The 27600-nt window shown below is 33.0% G+C and overlaps 2 protein-coding genes across 10 annotated transcripts in view; both read left to right on the forward strand.

The window, feature by feature from the left end:
* Window positions 1–2656: 2656 nt before the first annotated feature.
* On the forward strand, window positions 2657–4617 carry LOC129947715 (uncharacterized protein K02A2.6-like). The gene has a single exon (XM_056058380.1). The coding sequence runs from the start codon at window positions 2752–2754 to the stop codon at window positions 4615–4617; it is 1866 nt and encodes a 621-aa protein (XP_055914355.1). The 5' UTR covers window positions 2657–2751.
* Window positions 4618–10304: 5687 nt separating this feature from the next.
* Window positions 10305–27600, forward strand: part of LOC129940075 (kinesin-like protein KIF21A) — a 160536-nt gene continuing 143240 nt past the window's right edge. For 8 of the 9 annotated variants that reach the window (XM_056048309.1, XM_056048308.1, XM_056048311.1 and 5 more), the window contains exon 1: window positions 10305–11380. The gene's annotated coding sequence lies outside the window, so the exon portion shown is untranslated. The remainder of the gene's footprint in view (window positions 11381–27600) is intronic. The other variant, XM_056048307.1, reaches the window with a different exon arrangement.

Consider the following 27600-nt stretch of genomic DNA (forward strand, 5'->3'; position numbering starts at 1 on the left):
TCTTCGACTTTGTAAATTTACTTTGATCTGTACCATAATTACCCTAAAAAAACGTTGACAGTTTCACCAGATTTTTGCAGCTTTCATAAATATTATTAATAACCAAAGTTTTCCTTTATGAAATATTTATTGAAGATGAATCCAGCTAAATACTAGGAACTAGTAAGCTTATATCAAAATCCTTTTTTCCTGTAGCGTTTTCTTATGGTTTATCAGAATTGTAAGAACTTGACTTCTAAAATTACTTTGACTTTTAACCTGATGTTAACTCACTTTTAAAAGTCATGAAATGAAGTCAATTTTAAAACTCTATTGTCTTGAAGTTTAATCAGAATGCAGTTATTTTGATATTATAAAGTCATTTAATAGTAAATTTTAAATGTAAAAAAATTTGGAAAGTCAGTAAGTCATTTGGAGGCAGTAATAAGCTCTTAAATCTATCTTGGACTGCCAAACTCATTCATCTGAAAATGGTCACAATCGGTCGTCAGCCTGGTTGACAAGTTTATAAATGTTTATTTTAAAATGCAATTAAATTTTCAATAATCAACAAAAAAAGAACTAAACTCTCAAAGGTATTCTGATATTAATAACATTTTATCTTGTAAACTGTTTCTAAGAAATTGCTCAGGGTTTTCCATTCACACTCGTTCAGCAGTTGGATAGTCCTTATTCCTCAACTCATACAAAAATAGTTTTTTTTAAAGACTTGATTCCTCATAATGACAACATACCTTTATTATGAAGTCAGTCTGCGGCTTGCTATGTAAGAGTTTTGGTAGTCTGCTTTCCAAGTAACGTAACAAGGCGTATTTTGGGGTTTTATACAATTCCTCTGGAATTTCTCAATTTCCTCGTACTCATATGACCCCCAAACTTGAGATTGAGAAGCATAGCAAAGAGTTAATTTAACTACTGCATTGAATATCTTATATTTTGCAAATAAAATTATTCTTTTGTTGAAAAAACACATTTTTCGGTGATAGGTTAAGCAAGTTTTAAGAGTTATTGGCTTCCCAAGTATTTTACGTTTATAGCTGTTTCTAGAAAATGACCATCATAAGTCATTGCCTTTCATTATTAACTCTTGGATATCGTGCGTGCAAATACCATCATTTTTGACTTATCTGTATTAATTGTTAGTCCCCATCTTTGGAAGTTACACGATAAGCGATTAATCATTAATTGCATATGTTCTAGTGATTCAGACGGTATGACAAGGTCATCTGCATATAATAACACATCAATGGTAGTATTTACAATTATTACTCCTCTGGTCAGAAAATTATCTAGTTTTCAGATTTTGATCAAAAACAAATAAGAGCAATGAATTCTAAAAATAATAGTTTTGACTTGATTTAAAAACAAGCTTATAGAAAGAAGAACTAACTGCAAGAACTCAAAGGAATTTTGGAGTAATGTAAATTAAAGTAAATTGGGTGGACGTAATAGAAATATGGTGAATACTCTCAGAGCTGAGACACTTGCTGCTCATATTAAAACACTTTCACAGTCAGTGAATTTGATAGTCCAATAACTTTGAGTGATTTGGAAACAAGTTTGAGTAAGGCGAAGAATAACAAAGCTCCAGCGTAGACGGGATTCTTGTCGAGTTTTACAAAAACAGCACTGACCAATTTAAAAACCATCTTGTGGAATACTTTAACAAGTTATATAATGATGCTTAAGTGCACAAAAAACTACAATAAAGCAGTTATTTTTGCCATTTTCAAGAAAGGAGATTCAAATATTTCGGAAAACTACAGAGGAATTTCTATGCTTAACTCTATGAGGAAGATTCTGACTTCAATTCTGTACGAAAGGCTCACCAATTGGATCGAGAACACTAATCGTCTAAGCAAGTTTCAAGCTTTCGGTCGGCCTTTCCAACGGTGGATCACATTTTTGCACTTACCAGGATTGCCAGAAAGTCTATTGAAAAGAAAAAGAAATTGCATGCTTGTTTTGTAGATTTCAAAGCAGAATTTGATAAGGTCAACAGACAGGCTTTAATGTATAAGCTCTCATTACGAGGAATCTCTCGAAAATTCCTGATAATTTTAAAATTTTGGAGTCATCAAGCGCCTCTGTATGGGATGGATCAGAGTTTTCGGATTGGTTTGCAACAATAGAGTGTGTTCCAAAAGGCTTCAGTTTCAGGCCAATAATGTTTTGTTTAACGACGATATCTGTGATGAACTTCTAGGAGGAATACTCTTCACCGATATCCAAGTGAAAGCTTTGCTATACGTGGAAAATTTAGTTGTAGTAAACGAAAATCCTTTCACAAATAAACAGATTGAACTCCTTCTGAGAGTTCACGTCAACGCAAAATGACGATTTTTGAGACGCATCAAAAAAGAAGGCTGCCGGTCACTCAATAATAAACCCATTGAAGTATTAAAAGGGTTTAAATATCTTGGAGTTTTGCTTACACATAATTTAAATTTGTTCTAAGCACGTCAAACAAAAAATTGAAGAGGCTAAAATTGCATTGCCAAAGTTTTTTGCAAATCCAAAAATCGATCTTGTTTCAAAATATCGGGTCTTTCTGTTAGAGTAAGTGTTATACAGTATAACAACATGTACACTAACTAAGTAGGTACATGCTTATATGACATCAACATTATCATAATAAAGTGAGTTATATCTTGTCAGCCGTGTGTTTCACTTGTATAATATGGTGTCAGATGTAAACCAAAAAAAAAAATTGAAGAAAATAAATCGAAAATTAATTATATTTAAAACAAAATGACAGAAGATAAAGTCAAAGTTATTAATAATAATTATAAGCAAGTGGCCGTGGATAGTGGTTCCTTACGTCCTCTTGATTTAAAGTCAACAAATCTGGCGGCTGCTTGGAAAATTTGGAAAAAGCAATTTAAAATATTTCTAGCCGCAAGTGATCTTCTCAGTGACTCAGACTTCAGAAAAAATTCATTACTTCTTCACCACATAGGACCTGAATCTTTTGAAATCTTTGATTCTTTCGATGTGGATGAGGAAACTATAAAGCATGCCGATTTAATTACAAAATTTGATGCATATTTCCTTCCAAAATGTAATGTTATCATGGAACGGTTTAATTTTTTCTCGCGACGTCAAAGTACATCTGAGTCGATTGATGAATTCTTAACGGCACTTAAAAATCTAAGCAAAACATGTAATTTTGGCACTCTTAAAGATGAATTGGTTAGGGACTTATTTATTTGTGGTCTAAACCAAAGTCATCAATTTATTCGCGAAAAATTATTAAATGAATCATCAAAAAATCTCGAAGAAATAATCCAAATTGCTAAATCTCTGGAAATAGCAAAGCAGCAGTCTAAAGAATTTATTCATGGAAGTAATGGAGAAGACAACAGCAAAGTAGAGTTTATTGGCAGCATTCGAGAAAGAGAGAGACAACAGCAATGGAGCAACCAAGGAAAAAGAAACAACAACTTCCGCAAAACCAAAAATCAAATTCAGCATGAGCCTAGCGGGTCAAATAATAATCAACTAAATACATGCGGAAGATGTGGCCAACGGCATTTTTACAATAAATGCCCTGCATGGGGAGTTACATGTCAGCAGTGCAGGGGAAAGAATCACTATGCGAAAATGTGCAACACAAATAAAATTAAGAAAACAATCGGTAACATAGAAGCAGAAGGGGAATCAGCTACACAATCATCTGAAGAAGACCTTTTTATAGGAAAAATAATGAGTTCAACATACACCAAGGCATGGAATGTAGACATTGACATCAACAATCAAGTGGTGGTGGCTCAAGTAGATACCGGAGCAGAGGGAAACATAATGTCAATAAAGAAATTTGAAATGTTAAATTTGGACAAAAACTTGATTAAAGAAACTAATACTAATTTGTTAACCTTTTCGGGAGAAAAATTAAGAGTTAAAGGAAAATGTAAATTATATTGTCTTTTTAAGAACAATGGTATTTATCTTGATTTTTATATACTTGAAATGAATTGTAAAACTGTAATAGGTTTAGATACTTCTATTAAATTGAATTTGGTGAAAAATATTAATATTGTACGTGGTGCTAAAAATCAAGGAATAAAAGGTTCAAATATGCTTTTGGAAAAATATAAAGAAGCTTTTAATGGGCTGGGCTGTCTTAAAAACAAGTGTAAATTGGTTTTAAAAGAAAATGTTTTACCGGTAGTGGAACCACCACGAAAAATACCATTTGATTTACAAAAGGAACTAAAAACTGAGCTTAAACGAATGGAAAATTTAGGGGTGATAGTGCAAGAAAATCAACCAACAAAGTGGGTGAACTCAATTGTGTTAGTTAGAAAGGCTAATGGAAACCTGAGGGTTTGTTTGGATCCTAGACACTTGAACAAGGTAATAATGCGTCCCCATTTTCCTTTTTCAGATATTGATGAGGTAAAATCTCGCCTTTCAAATGCAAAATATTTCAGTAGTTTGGATGCTAATAGCGGCTTTTGGATGATACCCTTGGAAGAAGAATCATCTAAGCTATGTACATTTAATACACCTTTTGGTAGATACAGGTTTATTAGATTACCATTTGGAGTCAATGCGGCTCCTGAAATATTTCATGCAGAAATGATAAAGCATTTTTTCACATACCAAATGTTGTAATTTATATAGACGATTTTTTAATATACGGTGCCACTCAAGAGGAGCACGATAAATATTTGAATATGGTTCTCAAAAAAGCTCAGGAAATAGGTCTAAAATTTAATCGAGAGAAGTCTTGTATAGGAGTTAAAGAGATAAAATACATTGGTCATATTTTCAATGAATTTGGGGTCCGACCCGATGAAAGTAAAATAGAAGCTATTATGAAAATGCCTCGTCCTAGTTGTGTTAAAGACCTTCAACGATTTTTAGGTATGGTTAATTATCTGGGCTCATTTATTAAAGAGCTAGCAATTGAAAATGAGCATTTAAGGCAGTTGCTTAAAAAAGAAGTTGAGTGGCATTGGGAAGAAAGGCATGAAAATGAGTTTCTAAATCTTAAGCTCCTAATATCAAAAGCTCCTGTTTTAGCTTACTTTGACAATGGTAAGGCAATAAAACTTTCTGTTGATGCTTCTCAATCAGCTGTGGGAGCTGTCATACAGCAGGCAAATAAACCCATTGCTTATGCATCAGCCACCTTAACGTTAAGCCAAAGAAATTATGCGCAAATCGAAAAAGAATTGTTCGCCATTCTTTTTGGCTGCAATCGCTTTCACAAATTTTTGTTTGGAAGAGAAGTTCTGGTTGAAACAGACCATAAGCCTCTTATACCATTGTTTGAAAAACCTTTGTATAAGGTGCCTACGCGACTTCAAAGAATGATGCTGAAATTACAAGCTTACAATCTAAAAGTAATTTATAAGCCAGGAAAAGATATGGTCATTGCTGATACTTTGTCAAGGGCAGCCTTATTAGAAGAAGCATTACCTCAATTAGAAAATGAAATGGAAATACATTGCAATCTCGTGTCGTCAAGCTTGCCAGTCAGTGATGAAAAACTAGATCAAATTCGTAAAGAAACATTAGTAGATGAAATCTTAGTTAAGCTTAAACAATATTATAGGCAAGGGTGGCCAGAGATAAAAAATAACATAGATCCATTAGTACTGCCCTATTTTAAAATAAAAAATGAAATTCACGTCGTCAGTGGAATTGTTTTTATGAACAACAGAATTGTTATACCAAAGTCAATGCGTTCAGAAATTTTGAATCTTATACATGAAGGACATATGGGCTCTAAAAAATGTATCAGTCTGGCTAAATCATTGGTATATTGGCCAAATTTGAATTCAGATATAAAGAACATAGTCGATAATTGTGAAATATGTTTAAAGTATAGAGTTTCAAACGTCAAAGAACCGTTGATGTCCCATGAAATTTTCCCCTTGCCTTGGCACAAAATCGGAATTGATCTTTTTGAATTTCAAAAGAAAGTTTACATGCTAGTTGTTGACTATTACTCTAAATATATTGAAATCGCTCTTTTAAATAGTGGTTTTGCTAGCAAAAAACTAATTTTGGAACTTAAATCTATATTGGCTCGGCACGGCATTCCGAAAATAGTGGTAAGTGACAATGGACCACCTTTTTCGTCGACAGAATTTAACCACTTTTGCAAATCTTGGAACATTGAACATGTCACATCTAGTCCTTATACACCGAGGTCAAATGGTCTTGCAGAAAGATCAATTCAAACTATAAAACGATTGTTGAAAAAAACCTTAGAAAGTAATTCCGATCCATATATTGCACTTTTAAATTACAGGGCAACACCGAATTTTACTACATACTCACCCGCAGAATTGTTGATGAATAGAAAACTAAAAACTAAAATTCCAACCAATTTTGAAAATTTAAAGCCTGTTAGAGTAGATGAGCAAAAGGTTAATTTGGCCTTTAAAACTAATAATGAAACAATGAAAAAATATTATAATCGAACAACAAAACCCTTAAAAGAATTAGAGAATGGGGAAAATATATATTATCAGAAAATTCCTAAATCAATTTGGTACCCGGGAGTTGTTAAGGAGAAATGTTCAGAGCCTCGATCGTATTTAATTCAGGATGAAAATAATCAGATTTATCGACGTAATAGGCAGCAAATTAGAAAGGTTCCCTCGCCACCGAACAAACCAATTGTTGAAACTTTGTTGGATCCACAAAGTAGTCCATCAAGTGATGGTTCAGTTTTGAGTTCTGAATGTGATAACGAAGATCATATTTTAGCTTCAAAAAATAATAAACCAATGACATCTAGATCTGGAAGACCACTCAGGCCACCAGATCGATTAACATATTATAACTAAAATACACTTTTTTTTAATACTGATATCGAAATCTATAAAATACTTGATCTTGTACCACATAATATTTAAATTTACATACATATATTGCTATGAATTATGATATATATTATTAAAGGTATATATTTTACATTATTATGATTAGATATATTAAAAAGCTTAGTATTATATTAATATATATTAAAAGGGAGATGTTAGAGTAAGTGTTATACAGTATAACAACATGTACACTAACTAAGTAGGTACATGCTTATATGACATCAACATTATCATAATAAAGTGAGTTATATCTTGTCAGCCGTGTGTTTCACTTGTATAATACTTTCAAGCAACTGTCAACACTTGTATGTGGTACTGTGCTCAAGTTTTGGATACTTGGCTCTCGAGAAGTTTGAAGCAATTCAAAGTCATTTTTTCAAACGCTTGTTTAGATTACCTAATTCAACACCAAATTGTGCTATTTACGTGGAGTCTTGCGTTACGCCAATATATACTCAAAACCTCAAAATGAACTCTGATTATTTATTAAGAGTGATGAAAGAAGCCTTCATAAAACCATCTTGCTAAGCCTTCATAAAACCATCTTGTTAAGCCTAACGCCATTTAATGACACCCCTTTTAAAGAATGAAGTCAGCTAGCTATCTCACATGAAGCTAACTTAACTTTATTGGAGTTAAATGTCAATGAATGGAGCTCTATGTTTGCAAATGTTACTGCTTAAATTGATGAAAGAAATTACAATCAGCATATCTCTAAAGCTTTGTCAACATCCTCCAGGAACACTTATAGGAACCTCAATAACCAATTATCATCAGAAGCTAACTGTTTAAATAACGAGTTACCGACCGCAGCTTCAAATTAAATCTTTAGAGCACGAGTTAAAATTTTAAATCTTAAATCTTAAAATTTTTAATCATAAAATATTTAATGGTTCACTAGGATGCTCCACCCTATAGAGATTAGATTAGATTATATTAAATTCTTTATTTTGTTAATAAAATTACATTAATTTAAAGCTAAGAATATAAGAACATGGCGTAGTTGCCGTCTGCCTGATAGATCAGTTAAAAATAGTTTAACATTATGAAAGTTTTTTTTTGTTTTGTTTTTAGTACAAGAAAATAAAAACTGTTTTTTTAATTATTTTTCTTAACAATTTTCAACTATAACCGATGAATAATTTACTAACTGTAATATTTATAAAAAGAAGATAAATAAAACAATTTTGAATGATTTGACATTTGACACAAAAAATATGAGTTTAAAAAGCTCTATTTTTTTTCAATTTTGCATTCTAATTGATTTGAGACTTAAAACATCAATTTTGCCGTGATTTGAAACACAAAATCTTCAAAATAAACTTTTCCGTTTTTAAAAACAATTTTAGTAAGTTCAATTTTGCCGTAATTTGAAACACAAAAAATATTGAATTCTCAATCGCCAAAGCTGCAAACATGACCGCTCAAAAGCTACTTCTATAAGCTAAAGCATGTTTGCAAAATTTAAACAGATCCAACCACTCTGCCCGTTAAGAATGTCAATAAGTTGGTCCATAGACCAAAAACTTACTTGGAAGTATAGCCGTCGTATTTCTTTTAATATTGGACAAACTGCTTTGAAATGATTTATATCCTCCACGTCTCTTCTTTTGCAGAGAGTGCAAATTTGTGAGAGGTCCGATCTATGCGGGAAAAAAGTTGAGATTAAGGATCTCGACTCTAGCTTTAAAAATGGTGCCGATAGTTCCGAAGTCATTTCTTTACAAAAATAGTTTGAAGTTGATGACAATTGATGGTTTAAGCGCTTGTACTATATGTTTCTGCTTGCGGATGAGGATGAACTTTGCAGGTGTTCTAAATAAAGTGTTTCATCAATTTTAGCTATCGAAAACCGCGAACATATTTTGCCATTCCTCTACATTATTTTCCCTTAAAGAGAGTACTATATCAACTCCTGCAGAAAGCGCGTTCTATTCCTTGAAGGGAAAAGGATTTTTACGGAGCAGTCTAATCAAGATCGTCTTATGAAGCCCATTTTCTCTTTTCAGAACCTTAGCTAAATAGTCGGAGTGCCGTTTCAGATTCTGAATATATATCGGTGCTATTTCCGATTCAATATGTATGGGGTACGTAGGTGTAGCGTTAGGCAGTTTAAAAAGTCTTTTAAAAAAGTATCTTTGTAAAGTCTCAAATTCCTCTATTTGAGCGTATCCAAAGCCTTGGACACCGTAACATAAGCAAGAATTTATTGTTGCATTGAAGACTCTGTACTTTGATGAGTGGTCAATAAGTTGGTTGTTAAAAAATTGGGCCACATCAGGTTTGGCCCAGTTTTCTCTTACGCATGATTGCTCTAGTTTAGATTATACACCTAGATATTTAAACTAACTCAGGATGTTGGCGAATCTTTGATTAAAGTTTAACTGTATGCAGACGATCTGGTACTTTTGGCGGATATCCCATTATATGTTTCTTGTATTATGAAATGTCAAATCAGGCAGACGGCAGAATTGCTGAGTCCTTATTCTTAAATAAGAATTATTGTTAAACTTGAATAAAAAAAAAATAAAGAATTTATATGTCTATCTAATCTCTATCTAATGTATAACACCTAATTTTAAGTATAATCAATATTTTTAAATTAATTTTTTTCATTCAACGTACATATTTTTTTGTTAATGCCCCTATCGCCTAAACGGGGGGAGATAGACCCCCTTCCTATATTAGATTCTTTTTAACTGTTCTATAAAAATCCGTCATTTAACTTTTTCGCCTGAGTAATCGCACTCTCCCCATTAATTGCCTCATTAACTCAGTGCCTTAACTTAAATTTCAATCTACTCAGGCTTAAGGTTCTTTCGAAAATCCTAAAGTGTTAACTGTCATGATGTTGATATTAATTATTTTACCATTTTATTTGTTATACTTTGAATTTTGAATACTTGTTCTAAACAAAACAAATTAGTTACTTCTGAATATTTTTAGTCATATGAAAACATTTCTTATTTCATTATAAAATATTTTATCGAACTGGAAACTTGAATTTTAAAACCAAGAAAAAAACCATTGTGAATTACACATTTCTCTTGAATGGTAAAAATAAAATCCCAACCCCCTTATCTACTATTAAATATGTTTACACCCAAACTTAAAGAGACTTGTTTATTGATTCCATTAATGATTTCTCTTAATCCGACAGCATTTGTTTTCGTACTGAATTTTAAACTAAAATAAACAATTTTAATACAAACAAAATCAATGTAATGCTCTAAAATAAAGTCATTTCTCACACAACAAATCAAATTAAAGAATTCTTTTATATTGTTATAAAATAATATGCAAAATGTTTCAAGGAAATATTGTGCAAAATAAACTCTCTTAATTCTTTATACATTTTCTTTCTCTTTAACATTCAACTACAAAAGAAACACACAAAAAAAGAGAACAAAAAACATCGAAAAAACCACTTCATGCGAAAAAATTACCTTCAGTCATGAACACTGCGCAATCAGCTGTGCTCGGAGTCGGTTCATAGTATCGTTATAGTGCTTCTTCCATGAAATTTAATTTTAATTCAATTCTAATTAAAAGAAATGTTTTAACTTGTTCTAATACATATATATGAGAAGAAAATAGAAACATATTTTAATATATTCGTCCGTCTCCGCTCTATGTCGGTATTATTCTCAATCTTTGTGCTGTTTAGAAGTTGTTTTGCGGTGTCGACTGTCGGTGTATCATCCACAAAAGAAAAATATACCTAATTCATCGTCGTCAACCTGATTTGTGAGAGCTAGGTACATAAATTTAATAAATATACCGCAATTTGATTTTTGCCGTTCGTTTTCTTTTCGTCCGTGTATCGTGATTATTCCGGTCTGGTTGTGTTTTATTTATTTATTATTTCATTGCAGAAAGAAGAAAATTAATCAAAATTGTAAGTAAAGTGAAAGAAAATTAAAAAGTCAAAAAAATCAATTAAAGTCCATTTCTGCAAGTTTGTTGTTACTTGGTGTCTCTTTTCTTTCATTCTCTGAAGAACACATTCTTTTTTCTATTTAAAAGTTTATTCATTCTTTTATTTTTCTAGACAAAAATGTGGAAAAATTTGTTTTGCTAATTCCGAGAATTGTGTAAGAAGAAAATAATTAATCCCTAGACACAATGGAGTGCGTGAATGTGAAATAAGAAAAGAACATTTTCCAATAGAAAGAATTCCCGGGAGAAAGAATATCCACAAGAAAAACAAGTGACAAGTGACGGTAAATAAAAGAAAAAAAAACACTAATTCTTTTATTTTTCCTTTTTACATAACAGTTGTTGTTGTTTTTGTTAGTACCTATTACGTTATCTTTTGTCATCATCTGTCATTTCTTGAAGTGTCATACACGCATTCACCGTTGCGTTGTCTGTCGAGTGCCGTTAAATCGAATCGATGCTGGTGGACGAAGAACGCCATATTTATCGAGCAGCCGGTGGTGTTTTTATTTTTGTTCTCCTTTTCGTTTGCACACACAAATAACAGTTTAAAATATAATTATATAAAAATTGCATTTCGTATTGGATTATAAACACAGGTAAATAACGGAATTTGTTGTAAAATTTATAGCATTATTGTCATTCATAACTTTTATTTTTATAGGTAGGTAGGTAGCGTTATTTTGAATGCTCTGTGCAGCAGACTTCAATTTTCATTGAGAAAAGGAGAAAGGAAATTTCACTGAGAGAATTATTGTTGTTTGTGTTTTAGATGGAAATTTATATCGATTTATTTTCCCTTTTAATTCGGAATTCACCGGGAGACTTTTGTTGGACTTGGCTTCGACTTCGACATCGACTTCCACTTTGAGTTTGATGGTGGTTTTTTGTTGTTGTGGTAGCTGCAAAATTTTGTTTGTTGTTTTTATGCCTATGTTTTTTCCTCCCTTGCTTATTTTTATAACATATTTTATTTTATTTCTTGAGATTATCATCTTTATTTTTGAAGGGCATTTTTGTTGTCTCTGCTATGCTGTGGTGGTTTCAATGCACACACGATGGGTAAACATATTTCTTTGTTTTCTTTTGCAAACATGTGATTGAGTTCGGCTCAGGTTTCACAATGCTCTTCTTGAGTTTGTGTTCCAATTGAGTTTATACTTATCGCGTCTTCTTCTGTTAAGCCTCTTTAGTTGTTCTTAGCCCTTTTTTTACTGCCTTTTACATTAACCTTTGTCGGTTGAATGTTGAAAAGCAGTAACAAAGAACTCGAGAAGAATGTTGTTGGAATTTTGAGTGAAAACAAAAACAGGTGAATTTTTTGGTGGAGACACAAACAAAATAAACCTACCATGTACCATTACATAAAATGGCACGTACAAGTAGGTACCTACATACCTACCTCACATACGATGCAGAGTTGCTTATTTATTGCTTGCTAGGGTTGTTCTTATAAGGTAAAGAGATAGGTAGGTACCTATGTTGTATACATACTTATCTAGACGTAGACTTTATGACATGTCTTTTAGAAGTATCTCAAGAAGTTTTGAAGATTTTGCAACGAATAAAAAACAAAGATTTCAAGGGCAATTGGTGGCTTTGTGAGTTGAGAAGCTTTTAACAAGGAGGCAGGTACATACCTACCTATACCTATGTACCTAACTTTTTATCAACCTATTTATCTGCAATTGCAGATGTTTTAGGCTAAGATGATCGATAAATACCTAGGTACCTATCTAAATACTTTTCTTTTAGGTATGTAGGTACTATAGGCAAAAATATGCTTTTGTCGACCAAAATATGACATTTTTAATGAATTGTATGATTTTTGGATGGTTCAAATATAAATATGAAAAAAGAGGCTGTAATCCGACCTTAACTAATAACTTCCCACCAGTGCCTGTCTGTTTATTTTTCTAAAACATTAACAAAATAATGTTATTATTAAGAATATTTTGTGTCAGATACCAACATTTGAAGTCAATAGATTCTTTTCTGATAATACTTGAGTCGAAAACCATTTTCTATCAGTTTTATTGTTGTTTTTTGTAAAAAAAGTTATTGCTTGCATTTTTTTTTAATTTTTATTTATTTAAGCAGCATTTTTGAAACTATAAAAAAGAAAACAACTTTGGGATTTTTCTAAGAACAACATCATAGGAAAATAAAATTGTGCATAGAATGAAATGATATTTAAGTAAATACCTTCATTTATTCTTCAAATATTCCAAATATGGACATAAGTTTCTACCAACTTTCAGTTTTTTGTGTGGATTATTATATTTTGTATAAAGAAACTGACAGCTGGATTTTTCTAAAAATTTAAATAGATTCTAAAAATAATATTTTGTGTGTAGGTGTAATATAAAAAAAAGGAAAGCAATGTTTTAAATATTTGAATAGATATTCGAGTCGAAAAACAATTTTTTAATTTCGTAAAAACCACCGTAACTTCGGTTTTTCTTAAAATCTTACTAGATGTCCAAAACGTTATTATTATTTAAAGTCGATATCTTTACTGGTTCTTGAGATATGGAAGATGAAAAATGATATCCGGAACAGACGGACGTACGATCGTATGGAAATGTCGAGAAATGTCAAAAATGTTCGATAATCGAAAACAATAATTTCCTATTGGAAGTAAATAACAAACATTTTCACAAATGAAATAGTGCAACGGAAAAGGCAAATTAGAGATGTTTTGATCATAGTTTACTCGCATATAAGATCCATCACGACCGTTTGAAGTGTTTTACTTTCTTTGAATTACTTCTGAGATCTTGTATGTAATTTTTCCTTAAACTATGTGTAGTTACTTACTTAGGCCCTCAGTCCGTTGGGAACCCCTTAAGGGGCATAGGGCCTACGTGCCATCGTGTACGGTTTTCGGAGATCTGTTTCAGCTCCCTCCAACTCTTGCCTAGTGACGCTGATTCCGCTTCGACTTCTCGGCCATGTGCTTCTCGGTCGTCCAGCTCTTCTTCCTTATTGTGTGAGCGAATTCCTATGCATTGCTTGGCTTGCAATGCAGTTGTTACCTTTTCGAAGCGTATGTTCAATCCCTTGCCAATTACGTTTTGGTATAATAGAATCTATAGGTTCCTAAACTGTGATATACGGTTTGGCCAGAAAATCCTTCGGATGTTACGACGACATCTATTCACGAAGGTTTGCAGCTTTCTTGTTATGACTGAAGTAATCTTCCAAATGCTGCACCCATAAAGAAGCACAGATTCGATATTTTTGCGAAACAATCGTAGATTTGTTCTTTAGCTGATAGAGTTATTTCTCCAAATGTTTGGCAGCATACCGAACGCCGGAACGATACTTCCAAGATATTGAAAGCTCTCCACTTTTTCCATCGGTTGGCAGAAAATATTTATTTTAGAGAATGTGTAGTTGATAAGTGTTTTATTTTATTTTTTAATTTTCTTTATACTCTTCTCAATACACTTGAAATTACAATACAAGTTGCAGACGAAGATTGTTTCTATTATTGGTTTAGTGTTGAAACGAACATATGTTTTTTAACACAATTTTTCTCATGGAATTAATCTAAGCACTTGTCGTAAGATCTACCTCTGCTACTTAGTTGTAAGTGAAATCAATTTTTGTATACCATCGCATAACGAAGAATAATTTTTTGTTGACGTGTAGTTTAGGGAAGAATTAAGAGCGGGGAGAGTACGATAACTTTGGCGCCGAGATATAATAACGGTTTTTGGTAGAGGGGCTTAATACAAGCATTTTTTACTATGGGAGGGGGGGGGGTCTATCTCCCCCCGTTTAGGCGGTAGGGGCAATTTAAAAAAACATGTACTTTAAATGGAAAAAAAATAATTAAAAAATAACGGTAATACTTACAATTAAGTATTATACCTTTTTTTAAAGCCAACACTTGTGTCTAGTAGCTTGTTTTTAAATCAAGTCAAAACTATGCATAGTTTGCGAAAAACACTGTTTTAAACTCAAAATTTGGTAAAAAAAAAAGTTAAAAATATGGTTTAGAGTGTAATATTTCGAAACTTTTAGATTATCTACAATTTTTTTTTTTAGAATACATTGCCCTTATTTATTTTTTAACGAAAACTGAAAACTAGATGTTTCTATGTCTTCTAGTTTTTGAGAAAATTGAAAATTACCAAAACAAAATATTTCAATTAAATTACTTTTTTTATATCCAGTTTATTTAGATGCATATGAAATTTTGCATGCACTCACCGAACCTTTCACCCTCTCCACCTTGCACCCACCCTAACTCGCACCCACCCCAAATCCTATAGTGAGCCCAAGCAGGGGGGTTGCGGATCCCACTGTTGCATACAACCAAACTTGCACCTACCATTGTTACTATCAAAATAAGATTTTTGAAGCAAAAAAAAAAGAATTAAATTAAAATAGTAGTTGTGGTTATTTTCAATTTTCTCAAAAACTAAAAGACATAAAATCATCTAGTTTTCAGTTTTCGATCAAAAATAAATAAGGGCAATGTATTCTAAAAAAAAAAAATTGTAGATAATCTAAAAGTTTTGAAATATTACACTCTAAACCATATTTTTAACTTTTTTTTTACCAAATTTTGAGTTTAAAACAGTGTTTTTCGCAAACTATGCATAGTTTTGACTTGATTTAAAAACAAGCTACTAGACACAAGTGTTGGCTTTAAAAAAAGGTATAATACTTAATTGTAAGTATTACCGTTATTTTTTAATTATTTTTTTTCCATTTAAAGTACATGTTTTTTTAAATTGCCCCTACCGCCTAAACGGGGGGAGATAGACCCCCCCCTCCCATAGTAAAAAATGCTTGTATTAAGCCCCTCTACCAAAAACCGTTATTATATCTCGGCGCCAAAGTTATCGTACTCGTGCCTTAAGAGCTCTAAAAAGTGTATTTTAAGGCGTCCATCGTCTGGGATGGAATCAATCGCACGATCTAGGAAGCCATGCCACATACCCATGACACTATATAATGCGCTCTCCAGAATTATCCCAATCATTAGTTTCCTTAAAATTTGAAGTAGTAGATTTCGGTAACTTGAAATACAGCAGCACCCATTACATGATAGTTAGTGCGCAGGGCTGTCATGCCAGAGGCCGGAGGTATAAGGTTCAATCTCTGTCTTCATCTTAATTTTTATATCACGCGTACTGCCTTTTTCGAGGAATTGACAGTTCCTCCAAAAGTAATTCCTGTAATGAAAAGTCCTTTCTCAGGTTAGTCGTTCGGATTCGACTTAAAACTGTAGGACCCCTCTATCTCCGACAACAATACTCACATACAGGAATTTTTGAGAGCTTTACGTCGCTAGGCTCTAGTTCTCAACGGACGATTTGTCTTAAAACAAACTTTAACGAAATATCCATAACAATATTTTGTGTAAGGTAAACCATTCGAAGTTACTATCTTTCTCTGTTCTCCTAATAATTGAGTCGAAACCCATTTCTTATTAGTTTTTTGTTAGTTTTCCCGTTTGTTTTTTTATATAAGTTGTCAGTTAAATTTTTCTAAAAAATTAACTAAAAGTTACTAACAATAGTTTGCATATGAAGAAATAGTTTGATATCAAAACCTATTTTAGCTAACGAGATTTTTAGATGCTTGTTTCTTATTAAAAAACAAACATAGACTGATTTTTCTAAGAAAATTTAGCATAAAATGAAATAATTTTGAAACAATATCTTCATTTAATGACGAGATATCGAGAATCAAATATCAATTCTTACCAATTTTGTGTACTATATTTTGTAGATTTAAATTTTTATGATGAAACTAACTGTTTTATTTTTACTAAATGGCAAAAACTATATTTTTTAAAAGATAAAATTAGTTTAAAGGCAATATCTTATATTTTTGAAAAGGTATTTGAGTAGAAAATTAATTCTTACGAAATTATAGTAGGTAATGTTTTCTATATGTTTTTTTTTGCAAAAAAAATTTACTGAATGTCGAAAACTATATTTTTAATGAGATGAAGTACGTTTCCACCAAAAAATAATCCGAGATTTAAGGCAAATGATTTAAAATAAATCATGAGGTGTTTCCACCAAAGAAAAGGGGATTAATTCGACGTTGTCATAACAACCAATCGTAATTAGTTTTATTTTATTCTTGTACCTATGTATTTATTATTTTTGTATACTTACATTTTATTTCGTTTTTGATTTCTTTCGTTTTCGTTTTTGAGTTGTTTATTGTTTATTGTCGGTTCAACAATTATTCTCCGAAACAAAAGTTTATTTGATTTGACAAACTAATGTTTTCAAGTAGATTTCAATGAGTTTTATTTGAAATCTTCATTTGAGGAGATTAAAATTTCTATTGTAAATCTGTGAGATTTCAAGGAGATTTGTGACAAATCTAGCTAAATCTCGGTTAAGTGCCCGGTGGAAACGTAGTATTAAGCAAATATTTTTGATTTCTAAAAAGATATTTACATAAGTCGAATGTCAATTTTTACCAACTTTTCGTAATGTTTTTTTTTGTATGTAGCCTCGTGATAATATAATATATGTACAACTTAATTGATATTGAAGCTGCTAGCGTTACTGATTCGTGAGATATTTCGGCTTAAAATATTTCTGTAAAAAACCAGTCCCTATTTTTTTGAGTATCCTTTCTGCATCTTTTTGCATTATTATTTGTATAACAAAATTTATTCGAAGTCGATACTCAACTGGTTCTTGAGAAATGCTTGAGAAAAAGCTTCCCGAAGGTACTCACGTACGAACGTACGCACACACATATATCTCTTTAAAAATATTTTATTTAGATTCGAGTGACCTTGAAAAGTCGAGAAATGTCAAAAAGTTCAATTCGACAAGTCAGACCGATTTCAATAACTTCTTATAGTAAGTTAATAAGGCCATACACTTGTCCTAATTACACAGTATAAGCAGAGTGATATGTTTTGAGTTTCACTTGGTTTTATTTCACGACACGGTTCACGTATCTTACTTACGGGCCTGGGACTCAACCAAAATGCGTCTCCAGCCAACTCGGTTCCTAGAAAAATGTCTCCAGTTTCGCACGCCAAGTTGGTTGAGGTCTTCACCCACCTGCGTGCGCCACCTGAATCGCGGTCTTCTTCTTCTGCGCCGCCGCACAGAGGCGAAATAGCGAAAAAAACCTGTTAACCAAAGTAGGATTTTAAAAAATCAAAAAACATTTTCCCAAAGTAAAAATGATGGAGAATTTGAAAATACATTTACAAAAAAAAAATAGAAGGATAATTTCAAGGTCGGCTACAAACGAAGGTGTCCTGCATATGTTCCTTATGTCGTCAGATCCCTTTATTCCATTTTTAAGGCCTCAGCCAAAGTCCAAAAATTATTTGACAAGTGAAGAAGCTAAACACTTATTAATATAATTATGAACAAAATAGTCATTACAAAAACTCTTAATTCTTTGAGACAGATTGCTTCAAAAATGGACCTTTTGAGGGCCACAAATGTTAAATGAAAGATTTTTAAACAAGATTTCAACTCAATGAAAAAAAAACACAAAGTAGCTACATTTTCTGGCATTTCAACTTTAAGTTTCTTACTTTTTTCCAAAAAAAAGCATGATTTTAAAATAAATGTATATAATCTCAATATTTTTTTCAATATTGGATTCTAGAAAAAACATGTTTTGGTCAAAAGCCATTTCCTCTTCTTGTGGGCGTGGCAGTGGTTTTTTTTTATAGTTGATTTTCCTTGTATTAATCAATCTTCTCTGAAAATTTCATGAAAATCAATTTAGTGGTTCAGATTTTATTGAGCTTTTTCCGGTTGCCCATACAAGGTGCGATTGTGCCACGACACGTCCCTCGGGATTGGATACATGCTTAGCCATCTAAGCCGTTGGACTTTAATTCTGTTAACTAGGTCAGTGTCGCTGTACAGACCGTACAGTTCGTCGTTATATCTTCTCATCCATTCTCCATCTATGCATACGGGACCAAAAATCACCCGAAGAATTTTTCTCTCGAAGCATCCTAAAACGCTTTCATCCTTCTCTGACAGGGTCCAGGCCTCATCGCCATAAATGAGAACCGAGATGATGAGCGTCTTATAGATGCTGATTTTAGATGTTCGATCGGGGACTTTATACTACTCAATTGCCTTCTAAGTCTAATAAGCAACGATTTGCAAGAGTTATTCTCCTTTTATTTCAGCGAGGATATCATTGTCTGAATTTATAGTGGTACCTATGTTAAATAAGACCTAAACTACCTCAAAGTTATAGCAGTCCATTGTGACGTGTTGTCCAAGACGTTTCTTCTATGTCGGTTCACGTATCACTAAAGTATAATATAAATTCAAGTAAAATGTGTATTATTGCAAAGCTTCTCCAATATCATACACACGTGTTTTGGAAATAATCACCCCTTTTTAAGAAATTGCAAAGGATATTTATATTTAAAAGGTCGAGCAGCTTATGATTTAACCTTAAGAGAAAATTTAAAATAAAAATCAAACTCTACCAAAATCTAATAAACTGACTATACAAATTTTCAACGCCTTAGTATAAGAAATTCGTCAGAAAAAGGCTTAATTTGGTTATTTCCACGAAAATAATTGTTAAAAATATCAAACCCGATTCAAGTTAAAAAAAAAGATTATTTTTTCGATTCTTCTACATAGTTCCTAATCTTTTAACTTTGATGACCAAACCAACTTAAGGTTTCGTCATTGTTCCTTGAAAAACCTATTATATCACTTAAATGATGAACGAAGAAAAGGCAAATCATTATTTTATTTAATTTGTTCATCCTCCCGGCTAAAAGCTTTAATTTAAACAAAAATAACTAACAACCGGACTCCACCTAGGCATTGGTATAGAAATATATTAATTGAATTAAAAACAAACAAAAGAACAAAAATAAGTTAATTATTTTTTTCAAAGTTCATTCGAACCAAAAATTAATCACAATCAGTCAATAATAAGTGTGTTGAGATAATCATTGTGAATTAAGAATAAAACAAAACATCACAAAAGAAATACAGAAATGATGCAAAGTGAATATATTCTTTTTGAATGTAAAATATTATATATATTTTATTTTTTAAGTATATTTTAAACAAACAAACAAATCAACATGCGATCATTGTCAGTGACAAATGTTACCACAATATAGGTACCTACACCTAGCTGGCTAGCAAATGCTGGGCTGGCTGCTAGGTTGCTTCTAAAACATACGTGTAAGAGCTAGAGCTTATCTGTCAGACGCGACTTTTGTGGTGGTGAACGGTGATGAATAATTGTGATTAATACCATTTGAGTGCTCTGAATAAAATATAAAGTTGCAAAACTCGAGCTATGATGTAACAAGTAGTTTTGTTTTCCTTCTTTCTTTCTTGAATTTATAATCATATGTATAATCATTATAATTATTAGTATGACGATTACATTCCAATTTGAGTTATTAAAATAAAGCTTTTTGAAAAATACACACATCACATAATCATTGTGGTTAGTTTTTTGATTTAATTTTGCGTTTGTTTGCATTGTTTTTGTTTTAATGCAATGATGAAAATTCCCAGGGCATGACGCCTCTCACTTATTTCTCATTGTTTTTTAATTTTAAGAAGAATACAATTATATTTTAGTTTTGTTTAATGGAATGTAAATAATTGAGTGAAAGGTGTGGAAAATATCTGCATTTATTAACAAATAAAAGATGCTATTTACACAATAGTTTATTTTATTTGTGAAGTATATTGTAAATGTATATTATTTATGTTTGTATTTACAAGTGAAAAATCCCAGGAAGATAGTTAACAATGTGGAAAATGTAACAAATGTAAGCTTTGGGTTTAAATTGTCGTCTTAACAGAATGGGGTGGTGGATTTTCTATTGGCTAGGTTAACATATTGTTGCAACTGATCTCATAAGCCTTTCAATGCACTGCGTTGCAACTTTATATTTTAGATGTGTAAAAATTGTGTTCTTATGTTTTTTAAGTCCGATGTCAAATTGACTAAGTTTAATCATGCTTCGAGTTCTCTTTATGACATTTGCCTTTATCATAAAATCTAGGTCTGGGACTGAAGTTCAAAAGTCTTATAAGCAGTCACAGGTCCATAAACCTAGAAACTAAGGCTACAAAGACCAAAGTGGAAAAATCATAGCAGAACAGCAGTCTATGCTGAAGACGAACCAAATTTCGCTTTCAGAAAGAATAATCTATTTAATATAGACGACAAAAGCAAGCCAACAGTCTTTCATACTTAGACCAAGTAAAGATTCACAAATTTTGTCTGAATTCTAACAAAGCCGACGGAGCAAATGGCTTGATTGCTTAGCTTTTTAAAGAAACTGAAAATAAGCACACATAACGGAATAAGTCGTATTTTCGAGGAAATACAAAATTCCATTTGTTAACTGTCCCTAAATTTAAGGAATCCAATGAAAGTTCTCAGAAGAGGCTCAGTACTTGGGAAACGTAATATACAAGAAAGAGTCAAAAAAGCTATTGGTAATAAATGGGGCTTACAACCCCGTATTGCACATTGGTTATACAATATCGGTAAGCAGACCGATTTAAATGTACTGTGTGGCAGTAAGGTGGACTGCGTTAGAAAAGCTTTAAACCGCGAGAAAATAAATAAAGTCTAGCGTCCAGCTTGCCCATGGGATAGCTGGATCGCTTCGCACGACCCCATCTGCGGCACTGGATACCTAACACATCTTGATATACTTATTGGCCTCAAAACTTCAACGCAGTGGGTTAACATTTAACAACAACATTGACCATTCCGTAATTTTTAAGTATTTAGGATAAATACCAAAGCACACAGACTATAGCATCCTCCAACTGCAATTCGACAGAAACTTCCTGTAGCTTTCAGATTTTTCTGGGAGGATAAATCATTCTTGTAAGACGAATCAATCCACTTCTATACAGATGAACGACTGAAATTAATTCTCTTATTCCCCCTTCCCAATTATTGTAGCGTGTTTTAGGCGGAACTTTTGGCGATAAAAGAAGTCTTGTCTTGGTTTAAAGAAAACTTAAAATCAATCTCTGATATCCGTATTTTCTCAGTTAGTCAGGAAACTATCAAGTCTCTGGACTCTGTCTCTACAAATTTCTATAACATTTCATAACTGTCGATCATCTCTATTGGAGATGGCACCAATGTATAATATTATCCTTTGCTGAGTGCTAGGCCTTAGAGACTTTCCAGAAATTTGTAAGACAGATGAATTCGCCTGGTACAGTACAACCCATTCTACGACGTTTGGCTAATGCTGTCATACCAATCGCTACATGTAGACTATTGCTAATGCAAGATGAAGAAAGTGGAATAGCATTAACCCATGTCAGTTTACAAAACACATGTGGCCTACATTAGATTTGAAGCTATCAAGGTGCTTCATATAACCTCGATAATCGATTCCATCTAATAGGCGTATTCTCAAATTACTTAGCAGAATCTGTATGGATGAGGAAGAGAAGGAAACATTTCTTTACCTACTCTGTACATCAAACCGCAAGAATTACCAAGGAGAATTCTTCTAAAACGATCTAAACGATCTCAACCCTATAATATAATCAGCTTCTCACGTTTCGAAAGGGACTCAAACTTGTTTCAACTGAGCTTAGAAGTTAGCGTCAAGATTCATTTGGTATCACAATGGACCATTCAACTGGCCTAAGTGTGTCCTACTCATTCACGGACAGCCACTTCAACTTAACCTAACCTATGCACAAGAAGTTCTAAGAATGGAACTTTAGTTTTGTAACTGAAAAAAGGAAACCTCTAAATTACTCGCGCCCACGTGAACAATTTGATCGATCCTTACCAGTGTGGCCTTAGACCAGGAATATTCAGAGTTGATCAAATATTCACATTACGACTAATTCCAGAAAAAAAAAACAAGAAAGTCAAATCTACACCCAACATTTTTGCATATGACATTATCAACAGGGACGAATTGTATAGAGACATTGTTTAGTTTGGCATACCTGCCAATCTCGTCCGCTTGTGCAGAATAACTATAGGAGGATTCTCGCTGCTGCATAAAGGTTGGAAACAACTGCTAAACACAACCTTGCGATGACAAGTTGATGCGCTGTCATGCGATTTCTTTAACATCGTCCTTGAAAGATGTCTTCACAACAACAACAATAGATCGCATATAAGCTCGATAATAGGTGTCATAACCGGACACTGTCTAATAGGAAAGCACGCCACGAGACTAGTCGTATTCTCAAATGACTTTTGCAGAAGCTGTATGGACGAGGAAGAGGAAGAAATGGTTCTTCTTCTTCTCTGCACATGCCCTGCTCTAGCTCGAAAACCCAAGAATTACCTAGGAGAATTCTTCTTTAACGATCTAAACGATCTAAATCATATCGGTATAATCAGCCTTTCACGTTTCGTAAGGGAATCAAGGTGGTTCCATTGAGCTTAGGAGGAAGCCTCAAGATTCATGTGGTATCACAATGGGCCATTAAACGGGCCTAAGTGTGTCCGTTTCCATCTTGGACAGCCACTATAACCTAACCTAACCTAACAACAATAGAGGCATTTTCAAAAGTCTGTCAAATTGCTGGAATATGCGGATGACATTAACATAATTGGAAGAACTCAGCGTTATGTCTATGGGGATTTTGTGAGTATTGAGATAGAGGCGACAAAAATGCGTTCAGTGGTTAAAGAGGGCAAAACAAAGTACATGTTGTCATCAAAATAGGACCTACCGCTATATAAGACCCTCATCAAGCTTTTCCTGCTCCTCTGCGCCCAAAATATTAAACAAGCCACTGTCATTGACAGCAGTCAGGTAAGAAATACTGGATCAATTGGATGTGTTGCAGTTTAAAAAACCACTTCTTGGACCACAAAACAAGGTGAAATTGTTAAGTGGTCCACAAAGTAAAAAGACTGGGTGGAAGAATATGTTAGCAGAGTTTTATGGAGTATTTGGCACAAAACGGAGAGTTTTTATTTCCTACCGTCAAGCATGGTGGCATGATAATCTGTGGATTTTTCTCTTTAAGATAAGATTTGGCTCGTGTTATTAGACAAATGAACAGGGAGAAGTCTGAAGACATTGAAAGAAAACGCTGTGATATCTGAATAAAGATTGATTGTCGAATGATTCGTATTTCAACAGAACAATAGACCTAAACACACGTCCAGACTTTGGCTAAATTATCTCAAAACATAGAAAAGACGAATACAAATCTTTCAAGTCACATGGCCAACGCAATCACGGGATATTAACCCTTACTTACTTACTTAAGGTGGCGCTACAGTCCTGTGTGAACTAGGGCCTCACCCAACAAACTTCTCCATCTAGCTCGGTCCCTAGCTAGATGTCTCCAGTTTCGCGCTCCAAGTTGGGTGAGGTCACCTTCCACTTGTGCGCGCCACCTGATCCGCGGTCTTCCTCTACTGCGCTGTCCTGTGGGTGCGGATTCGAAGACTTTCCGGGCCGGAGCATTGGTTTCCATGCGCTCTACGTGACCCAGCCATCTTAGTCGTTGGACTTTTACTCTTCTTGCTAAGTCTACGTCGCTGTACAGCCCGTACAGTTCGTCGTTCCATCTTCTCCTCCACTCCCCTTCGATGCATACGGGACCGTAGATCATATTAACCCTATAGAGTCATTATTCCAGAAGCTGACTAAAAGGGTACGGGATTAATTACCTTCATAGGAATGTACATTCCATTCACAAAAAAATTAAATTTCATGTCAAACAAAAACCAAATTTAACGAATTCTTTCCCAATGTGAATGGATTGTCAAATTAAAAATATTTATGAAGTTATTTACGCTTTGTTGTTATCTCATTATCGTTAACTGTTACTCAATATAAGACTTAATATTCACATTTACACTGCTCTACTAAAATCCATCTGTTTTCTGTTAAATACCGTCACCATTCTTCCATCGAAAGCAAAAATAAACCACATAATAACCTCTTCAAGCCTCCACCATAATGCATTGACCTAGTATCAAATTTCAAAACATTCCCATCTAAAACACACATGGGACTGTTTAATCTTTTCAAATTATGACACTATCATCATATTATATACACACACATACATATTTATATATGTAACTTTTGTAAGATCAAAAGACCTAGTTTAAATTAATCTTTATCGGATGTTTACACCTTGAAAGGCCACCTGAATGCATTTTAAATTCAGATAAAAAAAGAAAATCGTTCCAGATACCAATAAAAAACAAATAAAGTGAAAAATCGATTTCATTTGGGAAAACGAAAAGAACGACAACCGCATCCACTTAAAAACCAGATAATAAATTTTGAGAGCGGTATAGCACACACTTCACCTTTATGTTGAATGCTTATATGCGTTTTGGATTATAAGGTTTTGTGTATGCGCGTGAAAGTAACAGTTTCCCAATTATAAATCGAATAAATTATAATATTAGAGTTGAGAAAATTGCATCGAATTCAAATAAATGAAGAAGAAAAAGTCTAAATGAAAGGAAAAAGATTAAAAGACTGTAAAATGGCTTGAGCTCACAAAACTACCTGATGTGATAGTTTTTTATATTTGCTGGTTGGAGAAAAGTAAATCAAACATTTGTCTTACGTTGTCTTACGTTTTAGCTGGGATAATGAGAAAAGATGCAAGTACCTAGCCATTTGACTGTAAACTATTGCCGACAATGAGCGATACACATAAAGAAAGGCAAAGCGAAAGACCGTCTGCGATAAATTAATACCTTCAGTGTCTGCGAATTTTATAAATGACCGGCTTTTGTAGCGCAGAAAAATAAAAAAGGAGACTTAAATGATTAAATCTGTCAAAAGATGCAGATATACGAAGAACATGAGCACCATGCTTCAACTTATAGAGTATTACATTTGCAAAAAAAGCAATCTCTCCAAAGTCGAGACTTAATTATGGCTCATGCATTTCAGTCTCAGGTCTCAGACTCAGACTGATGTTGATTAATGAAAGTGCTGCATTTCATTGTATCTACTTTCCAATAGGACAACAAGTATTGGTTTCGTGTATTAAAATGAAATTGAATCTTAGGTATAACGATGGTGAAAAATATACTTGAAGTTCGATACAAATTTGTTGTGTTTCGAATCTAAGGGCGGACCAAATTCAATTTTCTTTCAATTAATATTTTCATTGAAAGAACAATATTTAATAGGTTTGCTAATAGGGACTTTTTAACAACTTTAAATTTAATTTGTGAACACACCCATTCACTAATCATTGAACATTTACATCTTTTAACAATGTGCAAACATTTTCTACCGAAATTCAGAGTCCAGCACGGAAATTTGAGTCTACTTATTCGTTGTGGTATGTTTCCGTGTCAGAGAGACAACGTGTTAGTGGAAGTGTCGAAAACGATCTTAATCAATCAATCTCGCTCAAACCACATTATGGCATATTTTGTGTAAAGATCACGTCCAAAAAAGATGAACTTTATTCAAGAATTAAGTCGATGAATCGTTTGAATCCTGTGTGCGAGTAATGTTGTCAGGAATGGATGATCTTATAAAGAAGTCAAGAAGTGGATTGATTCATGGATCGCCTCGAAAGATGAACAATTTTTCGAAGCGGCATTCATACGCTGCTTGAAAGATGTTAGAAAGTAGTGGTCAGCTATTGACGATACTTTGAATAATATTTGTGTGAGCATTTTTATTTCAAAAAAGGATCATGTTTTTCGTAAAACCGGCTGAAGCAAAGTTATATTAGTTATGGAGCAGAAAGTTTCCGTTCAAAAAGTTGCCGTTTAGTAGCGCATTCTGTCATTCCAGATTTCTCTGATTTTATTTTTCTTTCAGTATCAAATGAGTCCTTTAATTTTCCTCAAAAAAAATCTAAAAAAGCTTAGATGCAGCTTCAAGACAGACAACTGACAGATTTTGCACTTTTATTTATAAACTAAGCCAGATGAAAATGCACCTGGTACAAAAGATGATTTTCGCTTAGTTATCGTTTTCTAATTTAAGCTGCTCTAACTGCTAAAATGTGAAGGGAAAACGAAGCAGGTGGTAGTGCGACTTCAATTGCTGAGATAATTGTACATATATCAATATATTTGTGCCGAATTCTGCTCCCGTATATAGAGCGCCAAGTGTAAGCTCTTGTAACGAACAACGCGACCAGTTGGTAATTGTGAACTGAGTTCTTAAATGTTGTTGGATGCAACATTTCTTTTTAAAGTTCTTCTCAAAATACGAACTGTTTGGGCTACACTTAGCTTATGTAAAAATCAAGCTCAACGTATTATTAGAAATCAAACAGGATGCATTATTTTCAAACTTGTGTTTGGGTTAAATGATTGTTGTTTAGATGCTATTTAACTGCGCTAATTAAAAACTTTAAACAATAGCCCGTAATAGTTTTATTCTCATTTAAAAATTGTAGAAAACAAAAGTAATAAACTCTGGTGAAGTTCAATATATCGAAGAGTGATGAGACGCTTAGACGCTTACCAAGAACTGCCAAATGACTTTGTGCCTCATTTAAACTTTCTGTACTCTCAATTCATTTCAAATACTGAGTGTGATCTAAAAATGAACCCTCATTTATGTAAAAGTTAATTTGACTGTTATACAACTAGCACGACCTTTAACTCTTCAAGTTATCTACCAGAGTCAATTTAAGACTGACTTTAAGGATTTTCCTTCTGCAAGCACTTCTTCTCTTATTTCTAACTAACTAAATTTTTTGATGTCTGAGGCCTCTATACGTGTTATACTTTAAAGATACATGAATGTTTCTAATTTATTAACAATGCTCAACTTTTTGTGTATGCATTTGAAACACTCTCAAATCGATTGTATATTTACATAATCTACCACGAAATTTGACAT

Source organism: Eupeodes corollae, chromosome 1 (genome assembly GCF_945859685.1).
Source record: "Eupeodes corollae chromosome 1, idEupCoro1.1, whole genome shotgun sequence".
Classification (NCBI taxonomy): Eukaryota; Metazoa; Arthropoda; class Insecta; order Diptera; family Syrphidae; genus Eupeodes; species Eupeodes corollae.

What these genes read in the sequence shown, in the direction of transcription:
- LOC129947715 (XM_056058380.1), top strand. Translation starts at nt 2,752, where the DNA reads ATGACAGAAGATAAAGTCAAAGTTATTAATAATAATTATAAGCAAGTG.